This window comes from Cyanistes caeruleus, chromosome 1 (assembly GCF_971803275.1).
Source record: "Cyanistes caeruleus chromosome 1, bCyaCae1.hap1.1, whole genome shotgun sequence".
NCBI lineage: Eukaryota > Metazoa > Chordata > Aves > Passeriformes > Paridae > Cyanistes > Cyanistes caeruleus.
The window spans coordinates 1,588,511-1,612,227 of NC_141701.1; the positions used below are offsets into that span (position 1 = coordinate 1,588,511).

At 59.0% G+C, this 23,717-nt stretch overlaps 2 protein-coding genes across 4 annotated transcripts in view; both read left to right on the forward strand.

Annotated features, from left to right (window-relative positions):
• The window catches only part of PPP1R16A (protein phosphatase 1 regulatory subunit 16A), a 44,072-nt gene extending 42,759 nt beyond the window's left edge, over positions 1-1,313 (forward strand). Inside the window, exon 11 of the mRNA XM_086876096.1 lies at positions 801-1,313. Within this exon, the coding sequence (XP_086732222.1) occupies positions 801-1,157 (357 nt within the window). The 3' untranslated portion in view covers positions 1,158-1,313. The remainder of the gene's footprint in view (positions 1-800) is intronic.
• A 2,284-nt stretch (positions 1,314-3,597) lies between these two features.
• Positions 3,598-23,717, forward strand: part of GPT (glutamic--pyruvic transaminase) — a 28,866-nt gene continuing 8,746 nt past the window's right edge. Inside the window, exons 1-6 of one of the 3 annotated variants that reach the window (XM_086876113.1) lie at positions 3,598-3,639; positions 12,186-12,339; positions 17,852-17,941; positions 18,035-18,143; positions 18,228-18,358; positions 20,154-20,397. In XM_086876113.1, coding sequence (XP_086732239.1) covers positions 12,196-12,339; positions 17,852-17,941; positions 18,035-18,143; positions 18,228-18,358; positions 20,154-20,397 — 718 coding nt within the window. In that variant the 5' untranslated portion in view covers positions 3,598-3,639; positions 12,186-12,195. Of the gene's footprint in view, positions 3,640-11,522; positions 11,711-12,091; positions 12,340-17,851; positions 17,942-18,034; positions 18,144-18,227; positions 18,359-20,153; positions 20,398-23,717 lie in introns of those variants that run through there. The other 2 variants (XM_086876107.1, XM_086876122.1) reach the window with 2 other exon arrangements.

A 23,717-nucleotide genomic window follows, 5' to 3' on the forward strand; every position in this document is an offset into this window, starting at 1 on the left:
CTCAAGGAGCTTGGGGACAATGTGGGACATTGGAGACCTTGGGGACATTGGGGACATTGGGGACATTGGGGACACTGGGGACCTTGGGGACCTTGGGGACAATGTGGGACCTTGGGGATCTTGGGGACATTGGGGACCTTGGGGACCTGGGGGACCATGTGGGACACTGGGGACCTTGGGAACCTTGGGGACATTGGGGACATTGGGGACCTTGGGGACCTTGGGGACACTGGGGACCTTGGGGACACTGGGGACATTGGGGACCTTGGGGACATTGGGGACCTTGGGGACAATGTGGGCCACTGGGGACCTTGGGGACATTGGGGACCTTGGGGACCTTGGGGACATTGGGAACCTTGGGGACGTTGGGGACATTGAGGACCTTGGGAACCTTGGGGACCTTGGGGACATTGGGGACCTTGGGGACAATGTGGGCCACTGGGGACCTTGGGGACATTGGGGACCTTGGGGACCTTGGGGACATTGGGAACCTTGGGGACGTTGGGGACATTGAGGACCTTGGGAACCTTGGGGACCTTGGGGACAATGTGGGACATTGGGGACCTTGGGGACCTTGGGGACAATGTGGGGCCTTGGAGACCTTGGGGACCTTGGGGACCTTGAGGACCTTGGGGACATTGGGGACAATGTGGGGCATTGGGGACATTGAGGACCTTGAGGACCTTGGGGACATCGGGGACAAGGCTCTCAAGGGCCTTGTGGCCACCACCTAAGCGCCACCACCGCCTGACAAAAGCCACACCTCCGAGTGTCCCCATTGTCCCTTTGTGTCCCCTCAGGAGCCGTCCCCGCCGTCCCCCGCGCCCAACGGCTCCGCGCTGTCCCCGCCGCCGCCGACGTCCCCGCGCTGTCCCCAAGGCGGTGACAAAAGCCACCCCCAAACCCTGGCCGACCTCAAACGCCACCGAGCCGCCGCCGCCGCCGCCACCAAAACCCGCCCGGGGGGGGACCCCAAAAACCCCGGGGGGGACCCCAAAAACCCCCCTGGGGGGGACCCCAACACCCCCCCTGGGGACACGTTTGGGGACACTTTTGGGGACACTTTTGGGGACGCGTCGGAGCCACCGCGGCTGCGCCTGACGGCTCCGGCCGAGGAGGCGCCGGCCCAGAAGCAGCGCTGCTGTCGCCTGATGTGACGGAGATTTTGGGGCGTTTTCGGGGTTTTTTGGGGGGGTTCACCCCAAATCTTTATTGGGGGGCGGTGTCGGATGTCACTTTTTGTCACCTTTTGTCACCTTTTGTCACCTTTTGTCACCTGGAAAAAGGAAAAAAAAAAGGGTGAGGGAAGGAAACGGGGCCGGGTTTGGGTTTTTTTTGGGGTTTTTTGGGGGGTTTTGGGGGGTTTTGGGGTTTTTTGGGGTTTTTTTGGGGTTTTTTGGGGTTTTTGGGGGGTTTTGGGGGTTTTTTGGGGTTTTTTGGGGTTTTGGGGGGGTTTTTTGGGGTTTTTTGGGTGTTTTTGGGGTTTTTTTGGGGTTTTTGGGGGGTTTTTGGGGTTTTTTGGGGTTTTTTGGGGGTTTTGGGGGTTTTTTGGGGTTTTTTGGGGTTTTTTGGGGGTTTTTGGGGTTTTTTTCAGGGGTTTTTGGGGGTTTTTTGGGTTTTTTTTGGGGTTTTTTGGGGTTTTTTGGGGTTTTTTTGGGGTTTTTTTGGGGGTTTTGGGTTTTTTTGGGGGTTTTTTGGGGGTTTTTGGGGTGTCCCGAAATGTTGGTGAGGGGGTGGTGGGGAGTCTGAAATTTGGGGAGGGGGTGGGGTCACCCCAAATATTTTGGGGAGGTTTTAGGAACCCCTAAATTCACATTTGGGGGTTTTAGGATCCCCCTAAATCCCAAATTTGGGGTTTTGGGATCCCCTAAATTCACATTTGGGGTTTTAGGACCCCCCTAAATCCCAAATTTGAGGTTTAGGGAACCCCAAAATCCCAAATTTGGGGTTTTATGAAGCCCTAAATCCCAAATTTGGGATTTTAGGACCCACCCTAAATTCCACATTTGGGGTTTTGGGATCCCCCCAATTCCACACTTGGGGTTTTAGGGACCCCCAAATCCCAAATTTGGGGTTTTGGGATCACCTAAATCCACATTTGGGGTTTTGGGATCCCCCAATCCAACAGTTGAGGTTTTTGGGATCCCCCAAATCCCACAGGAAAGTTTTGGGAACCCCTAAATCCACATTTGGGGTGTTAGGACCCCCCCAAACCCCAAATTTGGGGGTTTGGGATCCCCTAAATTCCACATTTGGGGTTTTGGGATCCCCTAAATCCACATTTGAGGTTTTAGGGGCCCCCCAAAATCCCAAATTTGGGATTCTGGGATCCCAAATAATCCCAAATTTGAGGTTTTGGGATCCCCCAAATTCCACATTTGGGGTTTTGGGAACCCCTAAATTCCACATCTGAAGTTTTAGGATCCTCCAAATCCCAAATTTGGGGTTTTGGGAACCTTTAAATTCCACATTTGGGGTTTTAGGACCCCCCTAAATCCCAAATTTGGGGTTTTGGGATCTCCCCAATTCCACATTTGGTGTTTTAGGATCCCCCAAATCCCAAATTTGGGGTTTTGGGATCCCCCAAAACCCAAATTTGGGGTTTTATGAACCCCTAAATCCCAAATTTGGGGTTTTAGGACCCCCCCAAATCCCAAATTTTGGGGTTTGGGATCCCCCCAATTCCACATTTGGCGTTTTGGGATCCCCTAAATTCACATTTGGGGTTTTGGGATCCCCCCCAAATTCCACATTTGAGGTTTTGGGATCCAAATTCCACATTTGGGGTTTTAGGATCCCCCTAAATCCCAAATTTGGGGTTTTAGGACCCCCCCAAAACCCAAATTTTGGGGTTTGGGATCCTCCCAATTCCACATTTGGGGTTTTGGGATCCCCTAAATTCACATTTGGGGTTTTAGGGGCCCCCCCAAAACCCAAATTTGGCGTTTTGGGATCCCAAATAATCCCAAATTTGAGGTTTTAGGATCCCCCAAATTCCACATTTGGGGTTTTGGGATCCCCAAACCCCAAATTTGGGGTTTTAGGACACCCCTACATCCCAAATTTGGGGCTTTGGGATCTCCCTAAATCCAAATTTGGGGTTTTATGAACCCCTAAATTCACATTTGGGGTTTTAGGACCCCCCCAAACCCCAAATTTGGGGTTTTAGGACCCCCCTAAATTCCACATTTGGTGTTTTAGGATCCCCCAAATTCCAAATTCGAGGTTTTATGAACCCCTAAATCCCAAATTTGGGGTTTTAGGACCCCCCCCAACCCCAAATTTGAGGTTTTGGGAACCCCCTAAATTCCACATTTGGGATTTTAGGGACCCCCAAACCCCAAATCCCAAATTTGGGGTTTTAGGACCCCCCCCATACCCCAAATTTGAGGTTTTAGGACCCCACCCAAACCCCAAATTTGAGGTTTTGGGACCCCCCTAAATCCACATTTGGAATTTTAGGGACCCCCAAATCCCAAACTTTGGGGTTTTGGGGTTTGTTTTTTTTTTGGGGGGGGGGGGGTTGGCCCTTTATGGGGGCGGGGCACCCCCCAAAAAAAAAAAAAAAACCCCAAATCCTCCCCTCCCCCCACCCCAATCCCGCTTCTATTTCGGGCCCCGCGGCAGCTGCAGGCAAAGGTCAGTCCCAGGGTGACCCCAAAAAAGCTCCCCCCGCACCCCAAAAAAACCCCAAAAACCCCAAAAAGGCCCCGCGGGAGCTGTGGGGGGGGTGGGGAATTTTTTGGGGTTTTTTTTTTGGGGTGCTGGGAGGGGCTGATAAGGGGTGGGGGGTTGGGAAAAGGGTGGGGCGGCCCGAAAAGAGCGGGAATTTGGGGTTTGGGGGGTCCTGAAAGGGGGAATTTGGGGTTTGGGGGGTCCTGAAAGGGAAAGTTTGGGGTTTGGGGGGTCCTGAAAGGGAAAATTTGGGGTTTGGGGGGTCCTGAAAGGGGGAATTTGGGGTTTGGGGGGTCCTGAAAGGGGGAATTTGGGGTTTGGGGGGTCCTGAAAGGGGGAATTTGGGGTTTGGGGGGTTCTGAAAGGGAAAATTTGGGGTTTGGGGGGTCCTGAAAGGGGGAATTTGGGGTTTGGGGGGTTCTGAAAGGGGGAATTTGGGGTTTGGGGAGTCCTGAAAGGGGGAATTTGGGGTTTGGGGGGTCCTGAAAGGGAAGATTTGGGGTTTGGGGGGTCCTTAAAGGGAAAGTTTGGGGTTTGGGGGGTCCTGAAAGGGGGAATTTGGGGTTTGGGGGGTCCTGAAAGGGGGAATTGGGGTTTGGGGGGTCCTGAAAGGGAAAGTTTGGGGTTTGGGGGGTCCTGAAAGGGGGAATTTGGGGTTTGGGGGGTCCTGAAAGGGAAAATTTGGGGTTTTGGGGGGTCCTGAAAGGGGGAATTGGGGTTTGGGGGGTCCTGAAAGGGAAAGTTTGGGGTTTGGGGGGTCCTGAAAGGGAAAGTTTGGGGTTTGGGGGGTCCTGAAAGGGGGAATTTGGGGTTTGGGGGGTTCTGAAAGGGGGAATTTGGGGTTTGGGGGGTCCTGAAAGGGAAGATTTGGGGTTTGGGGGGTCCTTAAAGGGAAAGTTTGGGGTTTGGGGGGTCCTGAAAGGGGGAATTTGGGGTTTGGGGGGTCCTGAAAGGGGGAATTTGGGGTTTGGGGGGTCCTGAAAGGGAAAGTTTGGGGTTTGGAGGGTCCTGAAAGGGGGAATTTGGGGTTTGGGGGGTCCTGAAAGGGGGAATTTGGGGTTTGGGGGGTCCTGAAAGGGAAAGTTTGGGGTTTGGAGGGTCCTGAAAGGGGGAATTTGGGGTTTGGGGGGGTCCTGAAAGGGAAAATTTGGGGTTTGGGGGGTCCTGAAAGGGAAAGTTTGGGGTTTGGGGGGTCCTGAAAGGGGGAATTTGGGGTTTGGGGGGTCCTGAAAGGGGGAATTTGGGGTTTGGGGGGTCCTGAAAGGGAAAATTTGGGGTTTGGAGGGTCCTGAAAGGGGGAATTTGGGGTTTGGGGGGTCCTGAAAGGGGGAATTTGGGGTTTGGGGGGTCCTGAAAGGGAAAATTTGGGGTTTGGGGGGTCCTGAAAGGGGGAATTTGGGGTTTGGGGGGTCCTGAAAGGGGGAATTTGGGGTTTGGGGGGTCCTGAAAGGGAAAATTTGGGGTTTGGGGGGTTCTGAAAGGGGGAATTTGGGGTTTGGGGGGTCCTGAAAGGGAAAATTTGGGGTTTGGGGGGTCCTGAAAGGGGGAATTTGGGGTTTGGGGGGTCCTGAAAGGGGGAATTTGGGGTTTGGGGGGTCCTGAAAGGGGGAATTTGGGGTTTGGGGGGTCCTGAAAGGGAAAATTTGGGGTTTGGGGGGTCCTGAAAGGGGGAATTTTGGGTTTGGGGGGTCCTGAAAGGGGGAATTTGGGGTTTGGGGGGTCCTGAAAGGGAAAGTTTGGGGTTTGGAGGGTCCTGAAAGGGGGAATTTGGGGTTTGGGGGGTCCTGAAAGGGGGAATTTGGGGTTTGGGGGGTCCTGAAAGGGAAAGTTTGGGGTTTGGAGGGTCCTGAAAGGGGGAATTTGGGGTTTGGGGGGGTCCTGAAAGGGAAAATTTGGGGTTTGGGGGGTCCTGAAAGGGAAAGTTTGGGGTTTGGGGGGTCCTGAAAGGGGGAATTTGGGGTTTGGGGGGTCCTGAAAGGGGGAATTTGGGGTTTGGGGGGTCCTGAAAGGGAAAGTTTGGGGTTTGGAGGGTCCTGAAAGGGGGAATTTGGGGTTTGGGGGGTCCTGAAAGGGGGAATTTGGGGTTTGGGGGGTCCTGAAAGGGAAAATTTGGGGTTTGGGGGGTCCTGAAAGGGGGAATTTGGGGTTTGGGGGGTCCTGAAAGGGGGAATTTGGGGTTTGGGGGGTCCTGAAAGGGAAAATTTGGGGTTTGGGGGGTTCTGAAAGGGGGAATTTGGGGTTTGGGGGGTCCTGAAAGGGAAAATTTGGGGTTTGGGGGGTCCTGAAAGGGGGAATTTGGGGTTTGGGGGGTCCTGAAAGGGAAAGTTTGGAGTTTGGGGGGTCCTGAAAGGGGGAATTTGGGGTTTGGGGGGTCCTGAAAGGGAAAGTTTGGGGTTTGGGGGGTCCTGAAAGGGAAAATTTGGGGTTTGGAGGGTCCTGAAAGGGGGAATTTGGGGTTTGGGGGGTCCTGAAAGGGGGAATTTGGGGTTTGGGGGGTCCTGAAAGGGGAAATTTGGGGTTTTGGGGGGTCCTGAAAGGGAAAGTTTGGAGTTTGGGGGGTCCTGAAAGGGGGAATTTGGGGTTTGGGGGGTCCTGAAAGGGAAAGTTTGGAGTTTGGGGGGTCCTGAAAGAGGGAATTTGGGGTTTGGGGGGTCCTGAAAGGGAAAATTTGGGGTTTGGGGGGTTCTGAAAGGGGGAATTTGGGGTTTGGGGGGTCCTGAAAGGGGGAATTTGGGGTTTGGGGGGTCCTGAAAGGGAAAATTTGGGGTTTGGGGGGTCCTGAAAGGGGGAATTTGGGGTTTGGGGGGTTCTGAAAGGGGGAATTTGGGGTTTGGGGGGTCCTGAAAGGGGGAATTTGGGGTTTGGGGGGTCCTGAAAGGGGAAATTTGGGGTTTGGGGGGTCCTGAAAGGGGGAATTTGGGGTTTGGGGGGTCCTGAAAGGGGGAATTTGGCGTTTGGGGGGTCCTGAAAGGGAAAATTTGGGGTTTGGGGGGTCCTGAAAGGGGGAATTTGGGGTTTGGGGGGTCCTGAAAGGGAGAATTTGGGGTTTGGGGGGTCCTGAAAGGGGGAATTTGGGGTTTGGGGGGTCCTGAAAGGGAAAATTTGGGGTTTGGGGGGTCCTGAAAGGGGAAATTTGGGGTTTGGGGGGTCCTGAAAGGGGAAATTTGGGGTTTGGGGGGTCCTGAAAGGGGGAATTTGGGGTTTGGGGGGTCCTGAAAGGGAGAATTTGGGGTTTGGGGGGTCCTGAAAGGGGGAATTTGGGGTTTGGGGGGTCCTGAAAGGGGGAATTTGGGGTTTGAGGGGTCCTGAAAGGGGGAATTTGGGGTTTGGGGGGTCCTGAAAGGGAGAATTTGGGGTTTGGGGGGTCCTGAAAGGGGGAATTTGGGGTTTGGGGGGTCCTGAAAGGGAAAATTTGGGGTTTGGGGGGTCCTGAAAGGGGAAATTTGGGGTTTGGGGGGTCCTGAAAGGGAAAATTTGGGGTTTGGGGGGTCCTGAAAGGGAGAATTTGGGGTTTGGGGGGTCCTGAAAGGGAAAGTTTGGGGTTTGGGGGGTCCTGAAAGGGGGAATTTGGGGTTTGGGGGGTCCTGAAAGGGGGAATTTGGGGTTTGGGGGGTCCTGAAAGGGAAAATTTGGGGTTTGGGGGGTCCTGAAAGGGGGAATTTGGGGTTTGGGGGGTCCTGAAAGGGGGAATTTGGGGTTTGGGGGGTCCCCTAATGTGGTCCCCAATGGGATCTGTGGGGATCAATGGGGCTCTGTGGGGTCCCCAATGGGATCTATGGGGTCTATGGGGTCCCCAATGGGATCTATGGGGTCCCCAATGGGATCTATGGGGTCTATGGGGCTCTCTGGGGTCCCCAACAGGCTCTATGGGGGTCCCCAATGGGCTCTATGGGGCTCTATGGGGTCCCCAGTGGGGTCTATGGGGTCTATGGGGTCCCTAATGGGGCTCTATGGGGGTCCCCAATGGGGTCTATGGGATCTATGGGGCTCTGTGTGGTCCCCAATGGGGTCTATGGGATCTATGGGGCTCTGTGGGGGTCTATGGGGTCTCCAGTGAGATCTATGGGGTTTTATGGGGTCCCCAATGGGATCTATGGGGGTCCCCAATGGGATCTATGGGGCTTTATGGGTTCTATGGAGTCCCCAATGGGGTCTATGGGGTCTATGGGGCTCTATGGGGTCCCCAATGGGATCTATGGGGGTCCCCAATGGGATCTATGGGGCTCTATGGGGTCCCCAATGGGATCTATGGGGCTCTATGGGGTCCCCAATGGGATCTATGGGGCTCTATGGGGTCCCCAATGGGATCTATGGGGCTCTATGGAGTCCCCAATGGGATCTATGGGGCTCTATGGGGTCTATGGGGCTCTATGGGGTCCCCAACAGGATCTATGGGGTCCCCAATGGGATCTATGGGGTCTATGGGGCTCTCTGGGGTCCCCAACAGGCTCTATGGGGGTCCCCAATGGGCTCTATGGGGCTCTATGGGGTCCCCAGTGGGATCTATGGGGTCCCCAATGGGATCTATGGGGTCCCCAATGGGATCTATGGGGCTCTATGGGGGTCCCCAATGGGATCTATGGGGCTCTATGGGGTCCCCAGTGGGGTCTATGGGGTCTATGGGGTCCCTAATGGGGCTCTATGGGGGTCCCCAATGGGGTCTATGGGATCTATGGGGCTCTGTGTGGTCCCCAATGGGGTCTATGGGATCTATGGGGCTCTGTGGGGGTCTATGGGGTCTCCAGTGAGATCTATGGGGCTCTATGGGGTCCCCAATGGGATCTATGGGGCTCTATGGGGGTCCCCAATGGGATCTATGGGGCTCTATGGGGTCCCCAATGGGATCTATGGGGGTCCCCAATGGGATCTATGGGGTCTATGGGGCTCTATGGGGTCCCCAATGGGATCTATGGGGCTCTATGGGGCTCTATGGGGGTCCCCTATGGGATCTATGGGGCTCTATGGGGCTCTATGGGGGTCCCCTATGGGATCTATGGGGCTCTATGGGGTCTATGGGGTTCCCAATGGGATCTATGGGGCTCTATGGGGCTCTATGGGGTCCCCAATGGGATCTATAGGGGTCCCCAATGGGCTCTATGGGGTCTATAGGGTTCCCAATGGGATCTATGGGGTTCCCAATGGGATCTATGGGGTCCCCAATGGGATCTATGGGCTCTATGGGCTCTATGGGGGGGGGGTCCCCAATGGGATCTATGGGCTCTATGGGGCTCTATGGGCTCTATGGGGCTCTATGGGGTCCCCAATGGGCTCTATAGGGTCCCCAATGGGATCTATGGGGGTCCCCAATGGGGTCTATGGGGTCCCCAATGGGATCTATGGGCTCTATGGGCTCTATGGGGGGGGGGTCCCCAATGGGATCTATGGGGCTCTATGGGGTCCCCAATGGGATCTATGGGGCTCTATGGGGTCCCCAGTGGGATCTATGGGGTCTATGGGGTCCTATGGGGTCTATGGGCCTCTATGGCGTCTATGGGGCTCTATGGGGGGGTCCCCAAATGGGAGGTTCCATAGGGACCCCCAATGGGGGGGGGGAGGTCCCCGCACCGAGCCCCCCCCCCTCCTCCCGCCGCGGTTTGGGCGCTCCCTGCCCCGCCCCCTCCGCCAGTAACCAATCAGCTTCGTGTGGGCGTGGTCTCGGTGTTGATTGACAGCTGAGGGGCGTGGCCAGCGCGGGCGCGGCTGTTGGCGCCGCTGGGGGGCGCTGTGGGCGGGGCCGTTTGGGGATAATTGGGGACATTTGGGGACATTTGGGGACATTTCGGGGGGTCTGCGGTGCCAAACTCCCGCGTCCCACGAGCCCCGCGTGGCCTGTCCCCGACCCGCGGGGTGACACGGTCCGCACAGCCCCGGTGCCACCTTCCCCATGCCACCCCCATTCCCGGTGTCACCTTCCCCATGCCACCCCCATTCCCGGTGTCACTTGTCCCCGGTGTCACTTGTCCCCGGTGCCACCTTCCCGATGTCACCCCCATTCCCGGTGTCACTTGTCCCCGGTGCCACTTGTCCCCGGTGCCACCTTCCCCATGCCACCCCCATTCCCGGTGCCACCTTCCCCATGCCACACCCATTCCCGGTGTCCCCTGTCCCCGGTGCCACCTTCCCCATGTCACCCCCATTCCCGGTGTCACTTGTCCCCGGTGCCACGTGCCCGGTGCCGGCTGTCCCCTGTCCCCGGTGCCACCCCTGTCCCTGTGCCCGCTGTCCCCGGTGCCACCCCTGTCCCTGTGCCCGCTGTCCCCGGTGCCACCTGCCTGCTCCCGGTGTCCCGTTCCCGGTGCCACCCCCGTGTCGCAGTGCCACCCCTGTCCCCGTGTCCCGGTGTCCCGTTCCCGGTGCCACCCCCGTGTCCCGGTGCCACCCCCGTGTCCCGGTGTCCCGTTCCCGGTGCCACCCCCGTGTCGCAGTGCCACCCCTGTCCCCGCTCCCGGTGTCCCATTCCCGGTGCCACCCCCGTGTCCCAGTGCCACCCGTGTCCCCGTTCTTGGTGCCACCCCTGTCCCCGCTCCCAGTGTCCCATTCCCGGTGCCACCCCCGTGTCCCGGTGCCACCCCCGTGTCGCAGTGTCCCATTCCCGGTGCCACCCCCGTGTCCCGGTGCCACCCCCTTTTCCCAGTGTCCCGTGCCCGGCGCCACCCCCGTGTCCCAGTGCCACCTCCATTCCCAGTGCCACCTCTGTCCCCGCTCCCGGTGCCACCCCCGCTCCCAGTGCCACCTGTGTCCCAGTGCCACCTCCATTCCCAGTGCCACCTCTGTCCCCGCTCCCAGTGCCACCTGTGTCCCAGTGCCACCCCCGTGTCTCAGTGCCACCTCCATTCCCAGTGCCACCTGTGTCCCCGCTCCCGGTGTCCCGGTGCCACCTCTGTCCCCGCTCCCAGTGCCACCTGTGTCCCCACTCCTGGTTCCCAGTGCCACCCCCGTGTCCCAGTGCCACCCGTGTCCCCGCTCCCAGTGCCACTCCGGGTGTCCCAGTGCCACCCGTGTCCCTCTGCCACCCCACTCCCGGTGTCCCAGTGCCACCTGGTTCCCAGTGCCACCCCCGTGTCCCACTGCCACCCCCGTGTCCCCGCTCCTGTGTCCCAGTGCCACCCCCGTGTCCCAGTGCCACCTCCATTCCCAGTGCCACCTGTGTCCCCCCTCCTGTGTCCCAGTGCCACCTGTGTCCCCGCTCCCGGTTCCCAGCGCCACCCTCGTCTCAGTGCCACCTGTGTCCCCTCTTCCAGTGCCACCCGCTCCCAGTGCCACCCCTGTCCCCGCTCCCAGTGCCACCCCCGCTCCCAGTGCCACCTTTGTCCCCACTCCCGGTGTCCCGGTGCCACCCCTGTCCCCGCTCCCAGTGCCACTCCGGGTGTCCCAGTGCCACCCCCGCTCCTGGTGCCACCTTTGTCCCCACTCCTGGTGTCCCGGTGCCACCCCTGTCCCAGCTCCTGGTGCCACTCCGGGTGTCCCAGTGCCACTCCCGGTGTCCCAGCGCCACCCGTGTCCCCGCTCCCAGTGCCACCCGCTCCCAGTGCCACCCCTGTCCCCTCTCCCAGTGCCACCTTTGTCCCCACTCCTGGTGTCCCGGTGCCACCCCTGTCCCAGCTCCTGGTGCCACTCCGGGTGTCCCAGTGCCACCCCCGGTCCCAGCGTCACCCCTGTCCCGATATCCCAGTGCCACTCCCGGTGTCCCAGCGCCACCCCTGTCCCGGTGTCCCAGTGCCACTCCCGGTGTCCCAGCGCCACTCCCGCCTCCTCCTGTCGCCGCTGCCCCCCCTTTCCGTGTCCCCGCTGTCCCCTCCGGTGCCACGCGCCCACCCTCGTGTCCCCTCCGCTGCCACCCGCGCTGTCCCCGTGTCCCGCTGCCACCCGCGCGCCCACCCGCGCTGTCCCCGTGTCCCGCTGCCGCCCCTTCCCGTGTCGCCGCTGTCCCCTCCGCCCCCCGCGCGCCCCCCCGGTTGCCGGTTGCCCTTCGCCCGTTGCCCGTTGCCCGTTGCCCGTTGCCCGTTGCCCGTTGCCCCGGCCGAGGAAGGCGCCGGTAGCCGCGGAGCTCCGGGGAGGGTTTCGGGGTTCCCGGGGGCGGGTTCGGGGGGTGGCGGCTGCGGTGTCCCCCGCGGGGCGGTGTCGCGGCGGTGTCCCCGGGGTGTGGCGGCGGTGTCCCCCGCGGGGCGGTGTCGCGGCGGTGTCCCCCGTGGTGTGGCGGTGTCCCCGGGGTGTCGTGGCGGTGTCCCCGGGGTGTCGCGGCGGTGTCCCCGGGGTGTCGCGGCGCTGTCCCCCGTGGTGTGGCGGTGTCCCCGCGGCGTCCCCGCGGCGGTGTGGCGCTGTCCCCGCGGTGGTGTGGCGCTGTCCCCGCGGTGTCCCCGCGGAGTCCCCGCGGCGGTGCTGGCGGTGCGGCTGTGCCGGGGCGCTGTCGCTGTCGCTGTCGCTGTCGCTGTCGCGGGGCGGTGTGGCGCTGTCCCCCCGGGGCTCGGGGGGCCGGTGATGCGGGCTCTGAGGGCGCTGCGGCCCCGCAGGCTCGCGGCGATGGCGGCGGCGCCCGGGGGGTCCCCCCGGCGGGGCCCGGTGCTGACCCCCGAGGCGATGAACCCCGCGATTCGCCGCGTGGAGTACGCGGTGCGCGGCCCCATCGTGCTGCGGGCGCTGGAGCTGGAGCAGGAGCTGCGCAAGGTACCGGGAAAAACCCAAAATCCCCGAAAGTCACCCCAAAAAAAACACCCCAGAAAGGGAGGGGGACAAAAGCGGAGCGGGAGGGGTGGGGTCTGAAATGGGAACTGACACCCGGAACCGGGACCGTCCCGAACCGGGACCGAACCGGACCGGACCGGGAGAAGCCGGCCCTGAACCGGGAACAGACACCCGGAACCGGGACCGTCCCGAACCGGGACCGTCCCGAACCGGACCGGACCGGGAGAAGCCGGCCCTGAACCGGGAACTGACACCCGGAACCGGGACCGTCCCGAACCGGGACCGTCCCGAACCGGACCGGACCGGGAGAAGCCGGCCCTGAACCGGGAACTGACACCCGGAACCGGGACCGTCCCGAACCGGGACAACCCCGAAACGGGACAATCCCGAACCGGACCGGGAGAACCGGGAACAGACACCGGGAACCGGGACAACCCCGAACCGGGACAATCCCGGACCGGGAGAACCGGGACAATCCCGAACCGGGACAATCCCGAACCGGGAGAACCGGGACCATCCCGAACAGGGAGAACCGGGACAATCCCGAAACGGGACAAACCCGAACCGGGAGAACCCGATCCAAAACCGGGAACAGACACCGAGAACCGGGACAATCCCAAACCGGGACAATCCCGAACCGGGACCTTCCCGGACCGGGACAATCCCGGGGCGGGAGAACCCGATCCCAAACCAGGACCAGTCCCCAAGAACCGGGGACAATCCCGGACCGGGAACGGGGACAATCCCGAACCGGGAGAACCGGGACAATCCCGGACCGGGAGAACCGGGACAATCCCGAACCGGACCAGGACAATCCCAAACCGGGACAATCCCGGAGCGGGAGAACCGGACAATCCCGAACCGGACCGGGAGAACCCGATCCCAAACCGGGACCAGCCCCCGGGAACCGGGACAATCCCGGACCGGGAGAACCGGGACAATCCCGGACCGGACCGGGACAATCCCGAACCGGGAGAACCGGGACAATCCCGAACCGGACCGGGACAATCCCGGACCGGGATATCCCAATCCCAAAATTTGGGGTCCCCTCCCCGCTAAACCGGGACCGCTCCAATCCCGGTTCTCCCTCCCCGCACCCCAAATTTGGCTCCTCCCGCCCCATAAGCGCCCCAAAAATGGGGTTTTACACCCCAAAAATGGGGTTTTACACCCTAAAAATGGGGTTTTACCACCCAAAAATGAGTTTATTGTCCCCAAAAATGAGTTTATTGTCCCCAAAAATGGGTTTATTTTCCCCCAAAATGAGTTTTTCTCCCCAAAAAATGGTGTTTTACACCCCAAAAATGAGGTTTTACCACCCAAAAATGAGTTTATTACCCCAAAAATGAGTTTATTACCCCCAAAAATGAGGTTTTCTCCCCAAAAATGAGTTTATTACCCCCAAAATTAGTTTTTCTCCCCAAAAAATGGTGTTTTACACCCCAAAAAATGGGGTTTTACCACCCAAAAATGAGTTTATTGTCCCCAAAAATGAATTTTTCTTCCCAAAAAATGGGGGTTTACCCCCAAAAAATAGGGTTTTACCACCCAAAAATGAGGTTTTACCACCCAAAAATGAGTTTATTACCCCCAAAAATGAGTTTATTGCCCCCAAAAATGAGTTTATTACCCCCAAAAATGAGTTTATTGCCCCCAAAAATGAGTTTATTACCGCCAAAAATGAGTTTATTACCCCCAAAATTGAGTTTATTACCCCCCAAAATTAGTTTTTCTTCCCAAAAAATGGTGTTTTACCCTCAAAAAATGGGGTTTTACCACCCAAAAATGAGTTTATTGTCCCCAAAAATGAGTTTTTCTTCCCAAAAAATGGAAGTTTACCCCCCAAAAATGGGATTTTACCACCCAAAAATGAGTTTATTACCCCCAAAAATGACTTTTTCTTCCCAAAAAATGGTGTTTTACACCCCAAAAATGGGGTTTTACCACCCAAAAATGAGTTTATTGCCCCCAAAAATGAGTTTATTACCCCCAAAAATGAGTTTTTCTCCCCAAAAAATGATGTTTTACACCCCAAAAAGGAGGTTTTATCACCCAAAAATGAGTTTTTCTTCCCAAAAAATGGGGTTTTACCACCCAAAAATGAGTTTATTACCCCCAAAAATGAGCTTTTCTTCCCAAAAAATGGTGTTTTACCCCCTAAAAATGGGGTTTTACCACCCAAAAATGAGTTTATTACCCCCAAAAATGAGTTTATTACCCCCAAAAATGGGATTATTGTCCCCAAAAATGAGTTTTTCTTCCCAAAAAATGGAAGTTTACCCCCCAAAAATGGGATTTTACCACCCAAAAATGAGTTTATTGTCCCCAAAAATGAATTTATTACCCCCAAAAACGGCGTTTTGCCCACATAAATGGGGTTTAATCCCAAAAAAAGGGATTTTCCCCCCAAAATTGCAATTTTTTTTCCCAAAAAAGGGATTTTTTTTCCCCCCCAAAAAAGGATTTTTACCAAGAAAAAGGAGTTTCCCCCCCCTAAAAATGAATTTTTTCCCCCAAAAAAGGGATTTTCCCCACCAAAATTTGGGTTTAACTCCAAAATATGAGTTTTTACTCGGAAAAAAAGGATTTTTTTCCCCCAAAAAAGGGATTTTTTTCCCCCCAAAAAATGAATTTTTACCCAAAAAAGGGATTTTTTTCCCCCCAAAAAATGAATTTTTACCCAAAAAAGGGATTTTTTTCCCCCCAAAAATGGATTTTCCACCCAAAAAATGCGATTTAGCCCCCAAAAAAATGAGGTTTTACCCAAAAAAGGGATTTTTTTTCTCAAAAAATGGATTTTCCCCCCCAAAAAATGCGATTTAACCCTCCCAAAAAATGAGCTTTTACCCAAAAAAAGGGATTTTTCCCCCCCAAAAAATGCGATTTATCCCCCCAAAAAATGAGTTTTTACCCAAAAAAAGGGATTTTTTTCCCCAAAAATGGATTTTCCCCCCCAAAAAATGAATTTTTCCCCAAAAAATGGATTTCCCCCCCTAAAAAATGGATTTTTTTTCCCCAAAAATGGATTTTCCCCCCAAAAAATGCGATTTATCCCCCCAAAAAATGAGCTTTTACCCAAAAAAAGGGACTTTTTTTCCCAAAAAATGGATTTCCCCCCAAAAAAGGGATTTTCCCCCCCAAAAAATGCGATTTAGCCCCCAAAAAATGAGTTTTTACCCAAAAAAGGGATTTTTTTTCCCCAAAAATGAATTTTCCCCCCCAAAAAATGCGATTTAGCCCCCAAAAATTGAGTTTTTACCCAAAAAAAGGGATTTTTTTTCTCCAAAAAATGTATTTTCCCCCCCAAAAAAGGGATTTTTTTTCCCCAAAAAAATGGATTTTCCCCCCCAAAAAATGGATTTTTTTCCCCAAAAATGGATTTTCCCCCCAAAAAATGCGATTTAACCCTCCCAAAAAATGAGTTTTTACCCAAAAAAATGGATTTTTTCCCCAAAAATGGATTTTCCCCCAAAAAAATGCGATTTATCCCCCCAAAAAATGAGTTTTTACCCAAAAAAAGGGAATTTTTTTTCCCCAGGGGTTGGGGGAGGGGTTTGGGGACACGGCGGGGGTGGCAGGGCTGAGGCCGAGGTGACACAGGTGACACTGCGGGGGCGGTGCCACCCTCGGGGTGGGGGAGGGGGAGGGGCAGAGTCCGGCCTGGCCGAGGTGGCCAAAGTCCGGCCGAGGTGGCCGCGGTCACCCGGGCTGGGGGTGGGGACATGGGCACCGTGTCCCCAAAGTCCCCAAGGTCCCCAAAGTCCCCGAGGTCCCCAAAGTCCCCGAAGGTCCCCAAAGTCCCCAAGGTCCCCGAAGGTCCCCAAAGTCCCCAAGGTCCCTGAGGTCCCCAAAGTCCCCAAGGTCCCTGAGGTCCCCAAGGTCCCCAAAGTCCCCCGAGGTCCCCAAGGTCCCCAAAGTCCCCCGAGGTCCCCAAGGTCCTGAAGTCCCCCGAGGTCCCCAAGGTCCCGGAGGTCCCCAAAATCCCCCAAGGTCCCCAAAGTCCTCAAGGCCCCCAAAGTCCCCGAGGTCTCTGAGGTCCCCAAGGTCCCCGAGGTCTCCAAAGTCCCCAAGGTCCCCGAGGTCCCCAAGGTCCCCGAGGTCTCTGAGGTCTCCAAAGTCCCCGAGGTCCCCAAAGTCCCCAAGGTCCCCGAAGTCCCCAAGGTCCCCGAGGTCTCCAAGGTCCCCAAAGTCCCCGATGTCGCTGAGGTCCCCAAAGTCCCCAAAGTCCTGAAGTCCCCCAGGTCCCCGAGGTCCCCAAAGTCCCCAAGGTCCCCAAAATCCCCCAGGGTTCCCGAGGTCCCCAAGATCTCCGAGGTCCCCGAGGTCCCCAGAGTCCCCCAGGGTCCCCAAAGTCCCCGAGGTCCCGGAGGTCCCTGAAGTCCCGGAGGTCCCCAAAGTCCCCGAGGTCCCCAGAGTCCCCCAGGTTCGTGGTGTCGCAGCCACTCCCAGGACAGGGGACACGGCGGTGACGTCACTGCCCTGCTGGTGGCACCCGCGTGACAGCGGGGGTGGCCCCGGGTGGGGACAGGCGGGTCATGACCCCTGACCTGTCCCTGTCCCCATGTTCCTGTCCCCGTGTCCCCCCTGTCCCCATCCCTGTCCCCGTGTCCCCATGTCCCCATCCCTGTCCCCCTGTCCCCGTGTCCCCATCCCTGTCCTTCTGTCCCCATATCCCCCTGTCCCCATGTCCCCATCCCTGTCCCCCTGTCCCCATCCCTGTCCCCCTGTCCCTGTGTCCTCGTGTCCCCATCCCTGTCCCCCTGTCCCCGTGTCCCCATCCCTGTCCCCCTGTCCCCGTGTCCCCCTGTCCCCATCCCTGTCCCCGTGTCCCCATGTCCCCATCCCTGTCCTTCTGTCCCCATCCCCGTCCCCCTGTCCCCGTGTCCTCGTGTCCCCATCCCTGTCCCCGTGTCCCCATCCCTGTCCCCCTGTCCCCGTGTCCTCGTGTCCCCATCCCTGTCCCCCTGTCCCCATCCCTGTCCCCCTGTCCCCGTGTCCTCGTGTCCCCATCCCTGTCCCCCTGTCCCCGTGTCCCCATCCCTGTCCCCCTGTCCCCGTGTCCTCGTGTCCCCATCCCTGTCCCCCTGTCCCGGTGTCCCCATCCTTGTCCCCCTGTCCCCACTGTCCCCATCCCTGTCCACATCCGTGTCCCCCTGTCCCCATCCCTGTCCCCCTGTCCCCCTGTCCCCGTGTCCCCATCCTGTCCCCGTGTCCCCATCCTGTCCCCGTGTCCCCCCGTGTCCCCGTGTCCCCCCTTGTCCCCCCGTGTCCCCCCGTGTCCCCTCGTGTCCCCGTGTCCCCTCGTGTCCCCGTGTCCCCCCGTGTCCCCATCCCTGTCCCCGTGTCCCCCCGTGTCCCCATCCCTGTCCCCGTGTCCCCGTGTCCCCCCGTGTCCCCCCGTGTCCCCGTGCCCCCTCGTGTCCCCGTGTCCCCATCCTGTCCCCGTGTCCCCGTGTCCCCCCGTGTCCCCCCGTGTCCCCCCGTGTCCCCTCAGGGTGTCTCCAAGCCCTTCACCGAAGTCATCAAGGCCAACATCGGTGACGCGCACGCCATGGGCCAGCAGCCCATCACCTTCCTCCGCCAGGTACGGCCTCGGTGCCACCCCGGGGCCACCGCGGGGCCACCGCGGGGCCACCAGGGGCCACCGCGGCCCGTTGTCACCCTGCTGTCCCCTCAGGTGGCCGCGCTCTGCCTGTGCCCGGAGCTCATGAAGGACTCGTCCCTCCCCAGCGACGCCAAGGAGCGAGCGCGGCGACTTCTGTCGGCCTGCGGTGGCCAGAGCGTGGGTCGGTGTCACCTCCCCCCCGCCTCGGCGACAACCCCTGGCGTGTCACCTGGCGGGTGACACGGTGGCTGTCCCCCCCTGCCAGGTTCCTACAGCGCCAGCCCCGGCGTGCAGATGGTGCGGGAGAACGTGGCGCGCTACATCGAGCGCCGCGATGGTGTCCCCGCCAACGCCGACGACATCTTCCTGTCCACGGGCGCCAGCGACGCCATCGTGGTACGGTGACATCGGCCACCACCCCCCCCCCCCCCGGGGACACCGGGCTGGGTGCCACCGCCCCTCCCCCGGCCGTTCCCACGGAGGACAAAGGGACCTTTGTGGCCGCGGGTGGCGCTGGGCCCGGGCGGTGTCGCCGCGCCGGGGGTGGCACCGCGTTGTCGCCGAGGCCGGGTGGTTGCCGTGGTTATGGTGGCGCTGTGCCCGTCCCCTCGCTGTCCCCTCGTGTCCGAAGGTCACTGCTGGGGGTCTGTTGTGGCCGCGGTGTCCCCCGGGGTGTCCCCAAGTTTCTGTCCTGTGGTTGTGGCCACCATCCTGCCCGTTGTCGCCGCTGTCCCCCAGGTCCTGTCCCCTCCGTTGTGTCCGTCCCCACCCTGAACCCGTGGTGTCCCCTCATTGTCCCCACGGTGATCCCTCATTGTCCCCGTGGTGTCCCCTCATTGTCCCCACGGTGTCCTGATTGCCACCCCATCCTGTTCCCTCATTGTCCCCATGGTGTCCCCTCATTGTCCCCATGGTGTTCCCTCATTGTCCCCGTGGTGTCCCCTCATTGTCCCCACGGTGTCCCCTCATTGTCCCCATGGTGTCCCCTCATTGTCCCCACGGTGTCCCCTCACTGTCCCCACGGTGTCCTGATTGCCACCCCATCCTGTCCCCTCATTGTCCCCATGGTGTCCCTGTGGTGTCCCTGTGATGTCCCCATGGTGTCCCCTCATTGTCCCCACGGTGTCCTGACAGCCACCCCATCCTGTCCCCTCAATGTCCCCTCTATGTCCCCTCAATGTCCAACCCCCCACCCCTCTGTGTTCCCTCAATGCCACTTCAATGTCCCTTCTCTGTCCCCTCACTGTCCCCTCAATCTCCTCCCACCCCTCAATGTCCCCTCATCGTCCCCTCAATGTCCCTTCTCTGTCCCCTCACTGTCCCCTCAATCTCCCACCCCCCTGTCCCCTCCTTTCCCCCCTGACTGTCCCCCCGACTGTCCCCTCAATGTCCCCTCAATGTCCCCTCTCTGTCCCCTCTGTGTCCCCTCTCTGTCCCCTCAGTCTCCTGCCCCCCGCCCCCATGTCCCCTCTGTCCCCCCCTCTGTCCTCCCTGTACCCCCTTTCCCCCCTGATTGTCCCCTCTGTCCCCCCTAACTCTCCCCCGTGTCCCCCCTCGTTTCCCCCCCGACTGTCCCCCTGTGTCCCCCCTGACTGTCCCCAGTGTCCCCCCTGTGTCCCCCCTCTTTCCCCCCCGACTGTCCCCCGTGTCCCCCTGACTGTGCCCTGTCCCCCGCTGACTGTCCCCAGTGTCCCCCCTGTGTCCCCCCTCTTTCCCCCGTGTCCCCTCTGTCCCCTCCCCTGACTGTCCCCCCTCTTTCCCCCCTGACTGTCCCCCGTGTCCCCTCTGAGTGTCCCTTCTGTTCCCCCTGATTGTCCCCCGTGTCCCCCCTGTGTCCCCCGCCCGCTGACTGTCCCCTGTGTCCCCCGTGTCCCCTCTCACTGTCCCCCGTGTCCCCTCTGACTGTCCCCCGTGTCCCCCCCGGTGTCCCCCGTGTCCCCTCTCACTGTCCCCCGTGTCCCCTCTGACTGTCCCCCATGTCCCCCCGGTGTCCCTCGTGTCCTCTCTGACTGTCCCCCATGTCCCCCCGGTGTCCCCCGTGTCCCCCCCGGTGTCCCCCGTGTCCCCTCTGACTGTCCCCCATGTCCCCCCGGTGTCCCCCGTGTCCCCCCCGGTGTCCCCCGTGTCCCCTCTGACTGTCCCCCGTGTCCCCTCTGACTGTCCCCCGTGTCCCCGCTGTGTGTCCCCCCAGAACATCCTGAAGCTGTTGGTGTGCGGTTCGGGCTCGTCCCGCACGGGCGTTCTGATCCCGATCCCGCAGTACCCGCTCTACTCGGCGGCGCTGGCCGAGCTGGACGCGGCGCAGGTCCGCTATTACCTGGCCGAGGAGCGCTGCTGGGCGCTGGACGTGGCCGAGCTGCGCCGGGCGCTGGACGAGGGGCGCCGCCGCTGCTCGCCCCGGGTGCTGTGCATCATCAACCCGGGCAACCCCACCGGTAATGGGGGCTATGGGGTGTGTGGGGTGTGTGGGATCCATGGGGTGTGATCTGTGGGGTGTGTGGGGTGTGTGGGGTGTGATTTGTGGGGTGTGTGGGGTGTGTGGGGTGTGTGGGGTGTGATCTGTGGGATGTGTGGGGTGTGTGGGGTGTGATCTGTGGGGTGTGTGGGGTGTGTGGGGTGTGTGGGGTGTGATCTGTGGGGTGTGTGGGGTGTGTGGGGTGTGTGTTCCGGGCGCTGGACGAGGGGCGCCGCCGCTGCTCGCCCCGGGTGCTGCGCATCATCAACCCGGGCAACCCCACCGGTAACGGGGGCTATGGGGTGCGTGGGGTCTGTGGGGTGTGATCTGTGGGGTGTGTGGGGTGTGTGGGGTGTGATCTGTGGGGTCTGTGGGGTGTGTGGGGTGTGTGGGGTGTGTGGGGTGTGATCTGTGGGGTGTGTGGGGTGTGATCTGTGGGGTGTGTGGGGTGTGTGGGGTGTGTGGGGTGTGTGGGGTGTGTGGGGTGTGTGTTCCGGGCGCTGGACGAGGGGCGCCGCCGCTGCTCGCCCCGGGTGCTGTGCATCATCAACCCGGGCAACCCCACCGGTAACGGGGGCTATGGGGTGTGTGGGGTGTGTGGGGTGTATGGGGTGTGTGTGCCGGGCACTGGACGAGGGGCGCCGCCGCTGCTCGCCCCGGGTGCTGTGCATCATCAACCCGGGCAACCCCACCGGTAACGGGGGCTATGGGGTGTGTGGGATCCGTGGGGTGTGATCTGTGGGGTGTGTGGGATCCATGGGGTGTGATTTGTGGGGTGTGTGGGGTGTGATCTGTGGGGTGTGTGGGATCCATGGGGTGTGATTTGTGGGGTGTGTGGGGTGTGTGGGGTGTGATCTGTGGGGTGTGTGGGGTGTGATCTGTGGGGTGTGATCTGTGGGGTGTGTGGGGTGTGTGGGGTGTGTGGGGTGTGATTTGTGGGGTGTGTGGGGTGTGTGTGATCTGTGGGGTGTGATCTGTGGGGTGTGTGGGATCCATGGGGTGTGATCTGTGGGGTGTGTGGGGTGTGTGGGGTGTGATCTGTGGGGTGTGTGGGGTGTGTGTGGGGTGTGTGTGCCGGGCGCTGGACGAGGGGCGCCGCCGCTGCTCGCCCCGGGTGCTGTGCATCATCAACCCGGGCAACCCCACCGGTAACGGGGGCTATGGGGTGTGTGGGGTGTGTGAGGTCTGTGGGGTGTGTGGGGTGTGTGGGATCCATGGGGTGTGATCTGTGGGGTGTGTGGGTTGTGTGGGGTGTGTGGGGTGTGTGTGGGGTGTGTGTGCCGGGCGCTGGACGAGGGGCGCCGCCGCTGCTCGCCCCGGGTGCTGTGCATCATCAACCCGGGCAACCCCACCGGTAACGGGGGCTATGGGGTGTGTGGGATCCATGGGGTGTGATCTGTGGGGTGTGTGGGGTGTGTGGGGTGTGATCTGTGGGGTGTGTGGGGTGTGTGGGGTGTGATTTGTGAGGTGTGTGAGGTGTGTGGGGTGTGATCTGTGGGGTGTCTGGGATCCATGGGGTGTGATCTGTGGGGTGTGATTTGTGGGGTGTGTGGGGTGTGTGGGGTGTGTGGGGTGTGTGGGGTGTGATCTGTGGGGTGTGTGGGGTGTGTGGGGTGTGTGGGGTGTGATTTGTGAGGTGTGTGAGGTGTGTGGGGTGTGATCTGTGGGGTGTGATTTGTGGGGTGTGTGGGGTGTGTAGGATCCGTGGGGTGTGTGGGGTATTTGGGATGGGATATCTGGGGTTGGGATATCTGGGGTGGGATATTTGGGGTGGGATATTTGGGGTGGGATATTTGGGGTGGGATCTTTGGGGTGGGATATTTGGGATGGGATATTTGGGGTGGATATTTGGGATGGGATATTTGGGGTGGGATATTTGGGATGGGATATTTGGGGTGGGATATTTGGGGTGGGATATTTGGGGTGGATATTTGGGGTGGGATATTTGGGGTGGGATATTTGGGGTGGGATATCTGGGGTGGGATATTTGGGGTGGGATATTTGGGATGGATATCTGGGGTGGATATCTGGGGTGGGATATCTGGGGTGGGATATCTGGGGTGGGATATTTGGGGTTGGATATTTGGGGTGGGATATTTGGGGTGGGATATTTGGGATGGGATATTTGGGGTGGATATTTGGGATGGGATATCTGGGGTGAGATATCTGGGGTGGGATATTTGGGGTGGGATATTAGGGGTGGGATATTTGGGGTGGGATATTTGGGATGGGATATCTGGGGTGGATATTTGGGATGGGATATTTGGGATGGGATATTTGGGGTGGGATATCTGGGGTGGGATATCTGGGGTGGGATATTTGGGGTGGGATATTTGGGGTGGGATATTTGGGGTGGGATATTTGGGGTGGATATTTGGGGTGGGATATTTGGGGTGGGATATCTGGGGTGGGATATCTGGGGTGGGATATTTGGGGTGGGATATCTGGGGTGGGATATTTGGGGTGGGATATTTGGGGTGGGATATCTGGGGTGGGATATTTGGGGTTGGATATTTGGGGTGGGATATTTGGGGTGGATATTTGGGGTGGATATTTGGGGTGGGATATTTGGGGTGGGATATTTGGGGTGGGATATTTGGGATGGGATATTTGGGGTGGATATTTGGGATGGGATATTTGGGGTGGGATATCTGGGGTGGATATCTGGGGTGGGATATCTGGGGTGGGATATTTGGTGTGGGATATCTGGGGTGGGATATTTGGGATGGGATATTTGGGGTGGGATATTTGGGGTGGGATATTTGGGATGGGATATTTGGGGTTGGATATTTGGGGTGGGATATTTGGGGTGGGATATTTGGGGTGGGATATTTGGGGTGGGATATTTGGGGTGGGATATTTGGGATGGGATATTTGGGGTGGATATTTGGGGTGGGATATTTGGGGTGGATATTTGGGGTGGATATTTGGGGTGGGATATTTGGGGTGGGATATTTGGGGTGGGATATTTGGGGTGGGATATTTGGGGTGGGATATTTGGGGTGGGATATTTGGGATGGGATATTTGGGGTGGGATATCTGGGGTGGATATTTGGGGTGGATATTTGGGGTGGATATTTGGGGTGGGATATTTGGGATGGGATATCTGTGGTGGGATATTTGGAATGGGATATTTGGGGTGGGATATCTGGGCTGGGATGGATTCCATGGGGGAAGACCTGGGGTGAGGTCCTGGGGGGGTGGACTGGGAACTCTGGATGCGGACCCCAAAACTGAACTGGGACCCCAAAACTGGGTCCCCAAGTCTGGACTGGGAGCCCAGAAGTGGGAGGCCAGAAC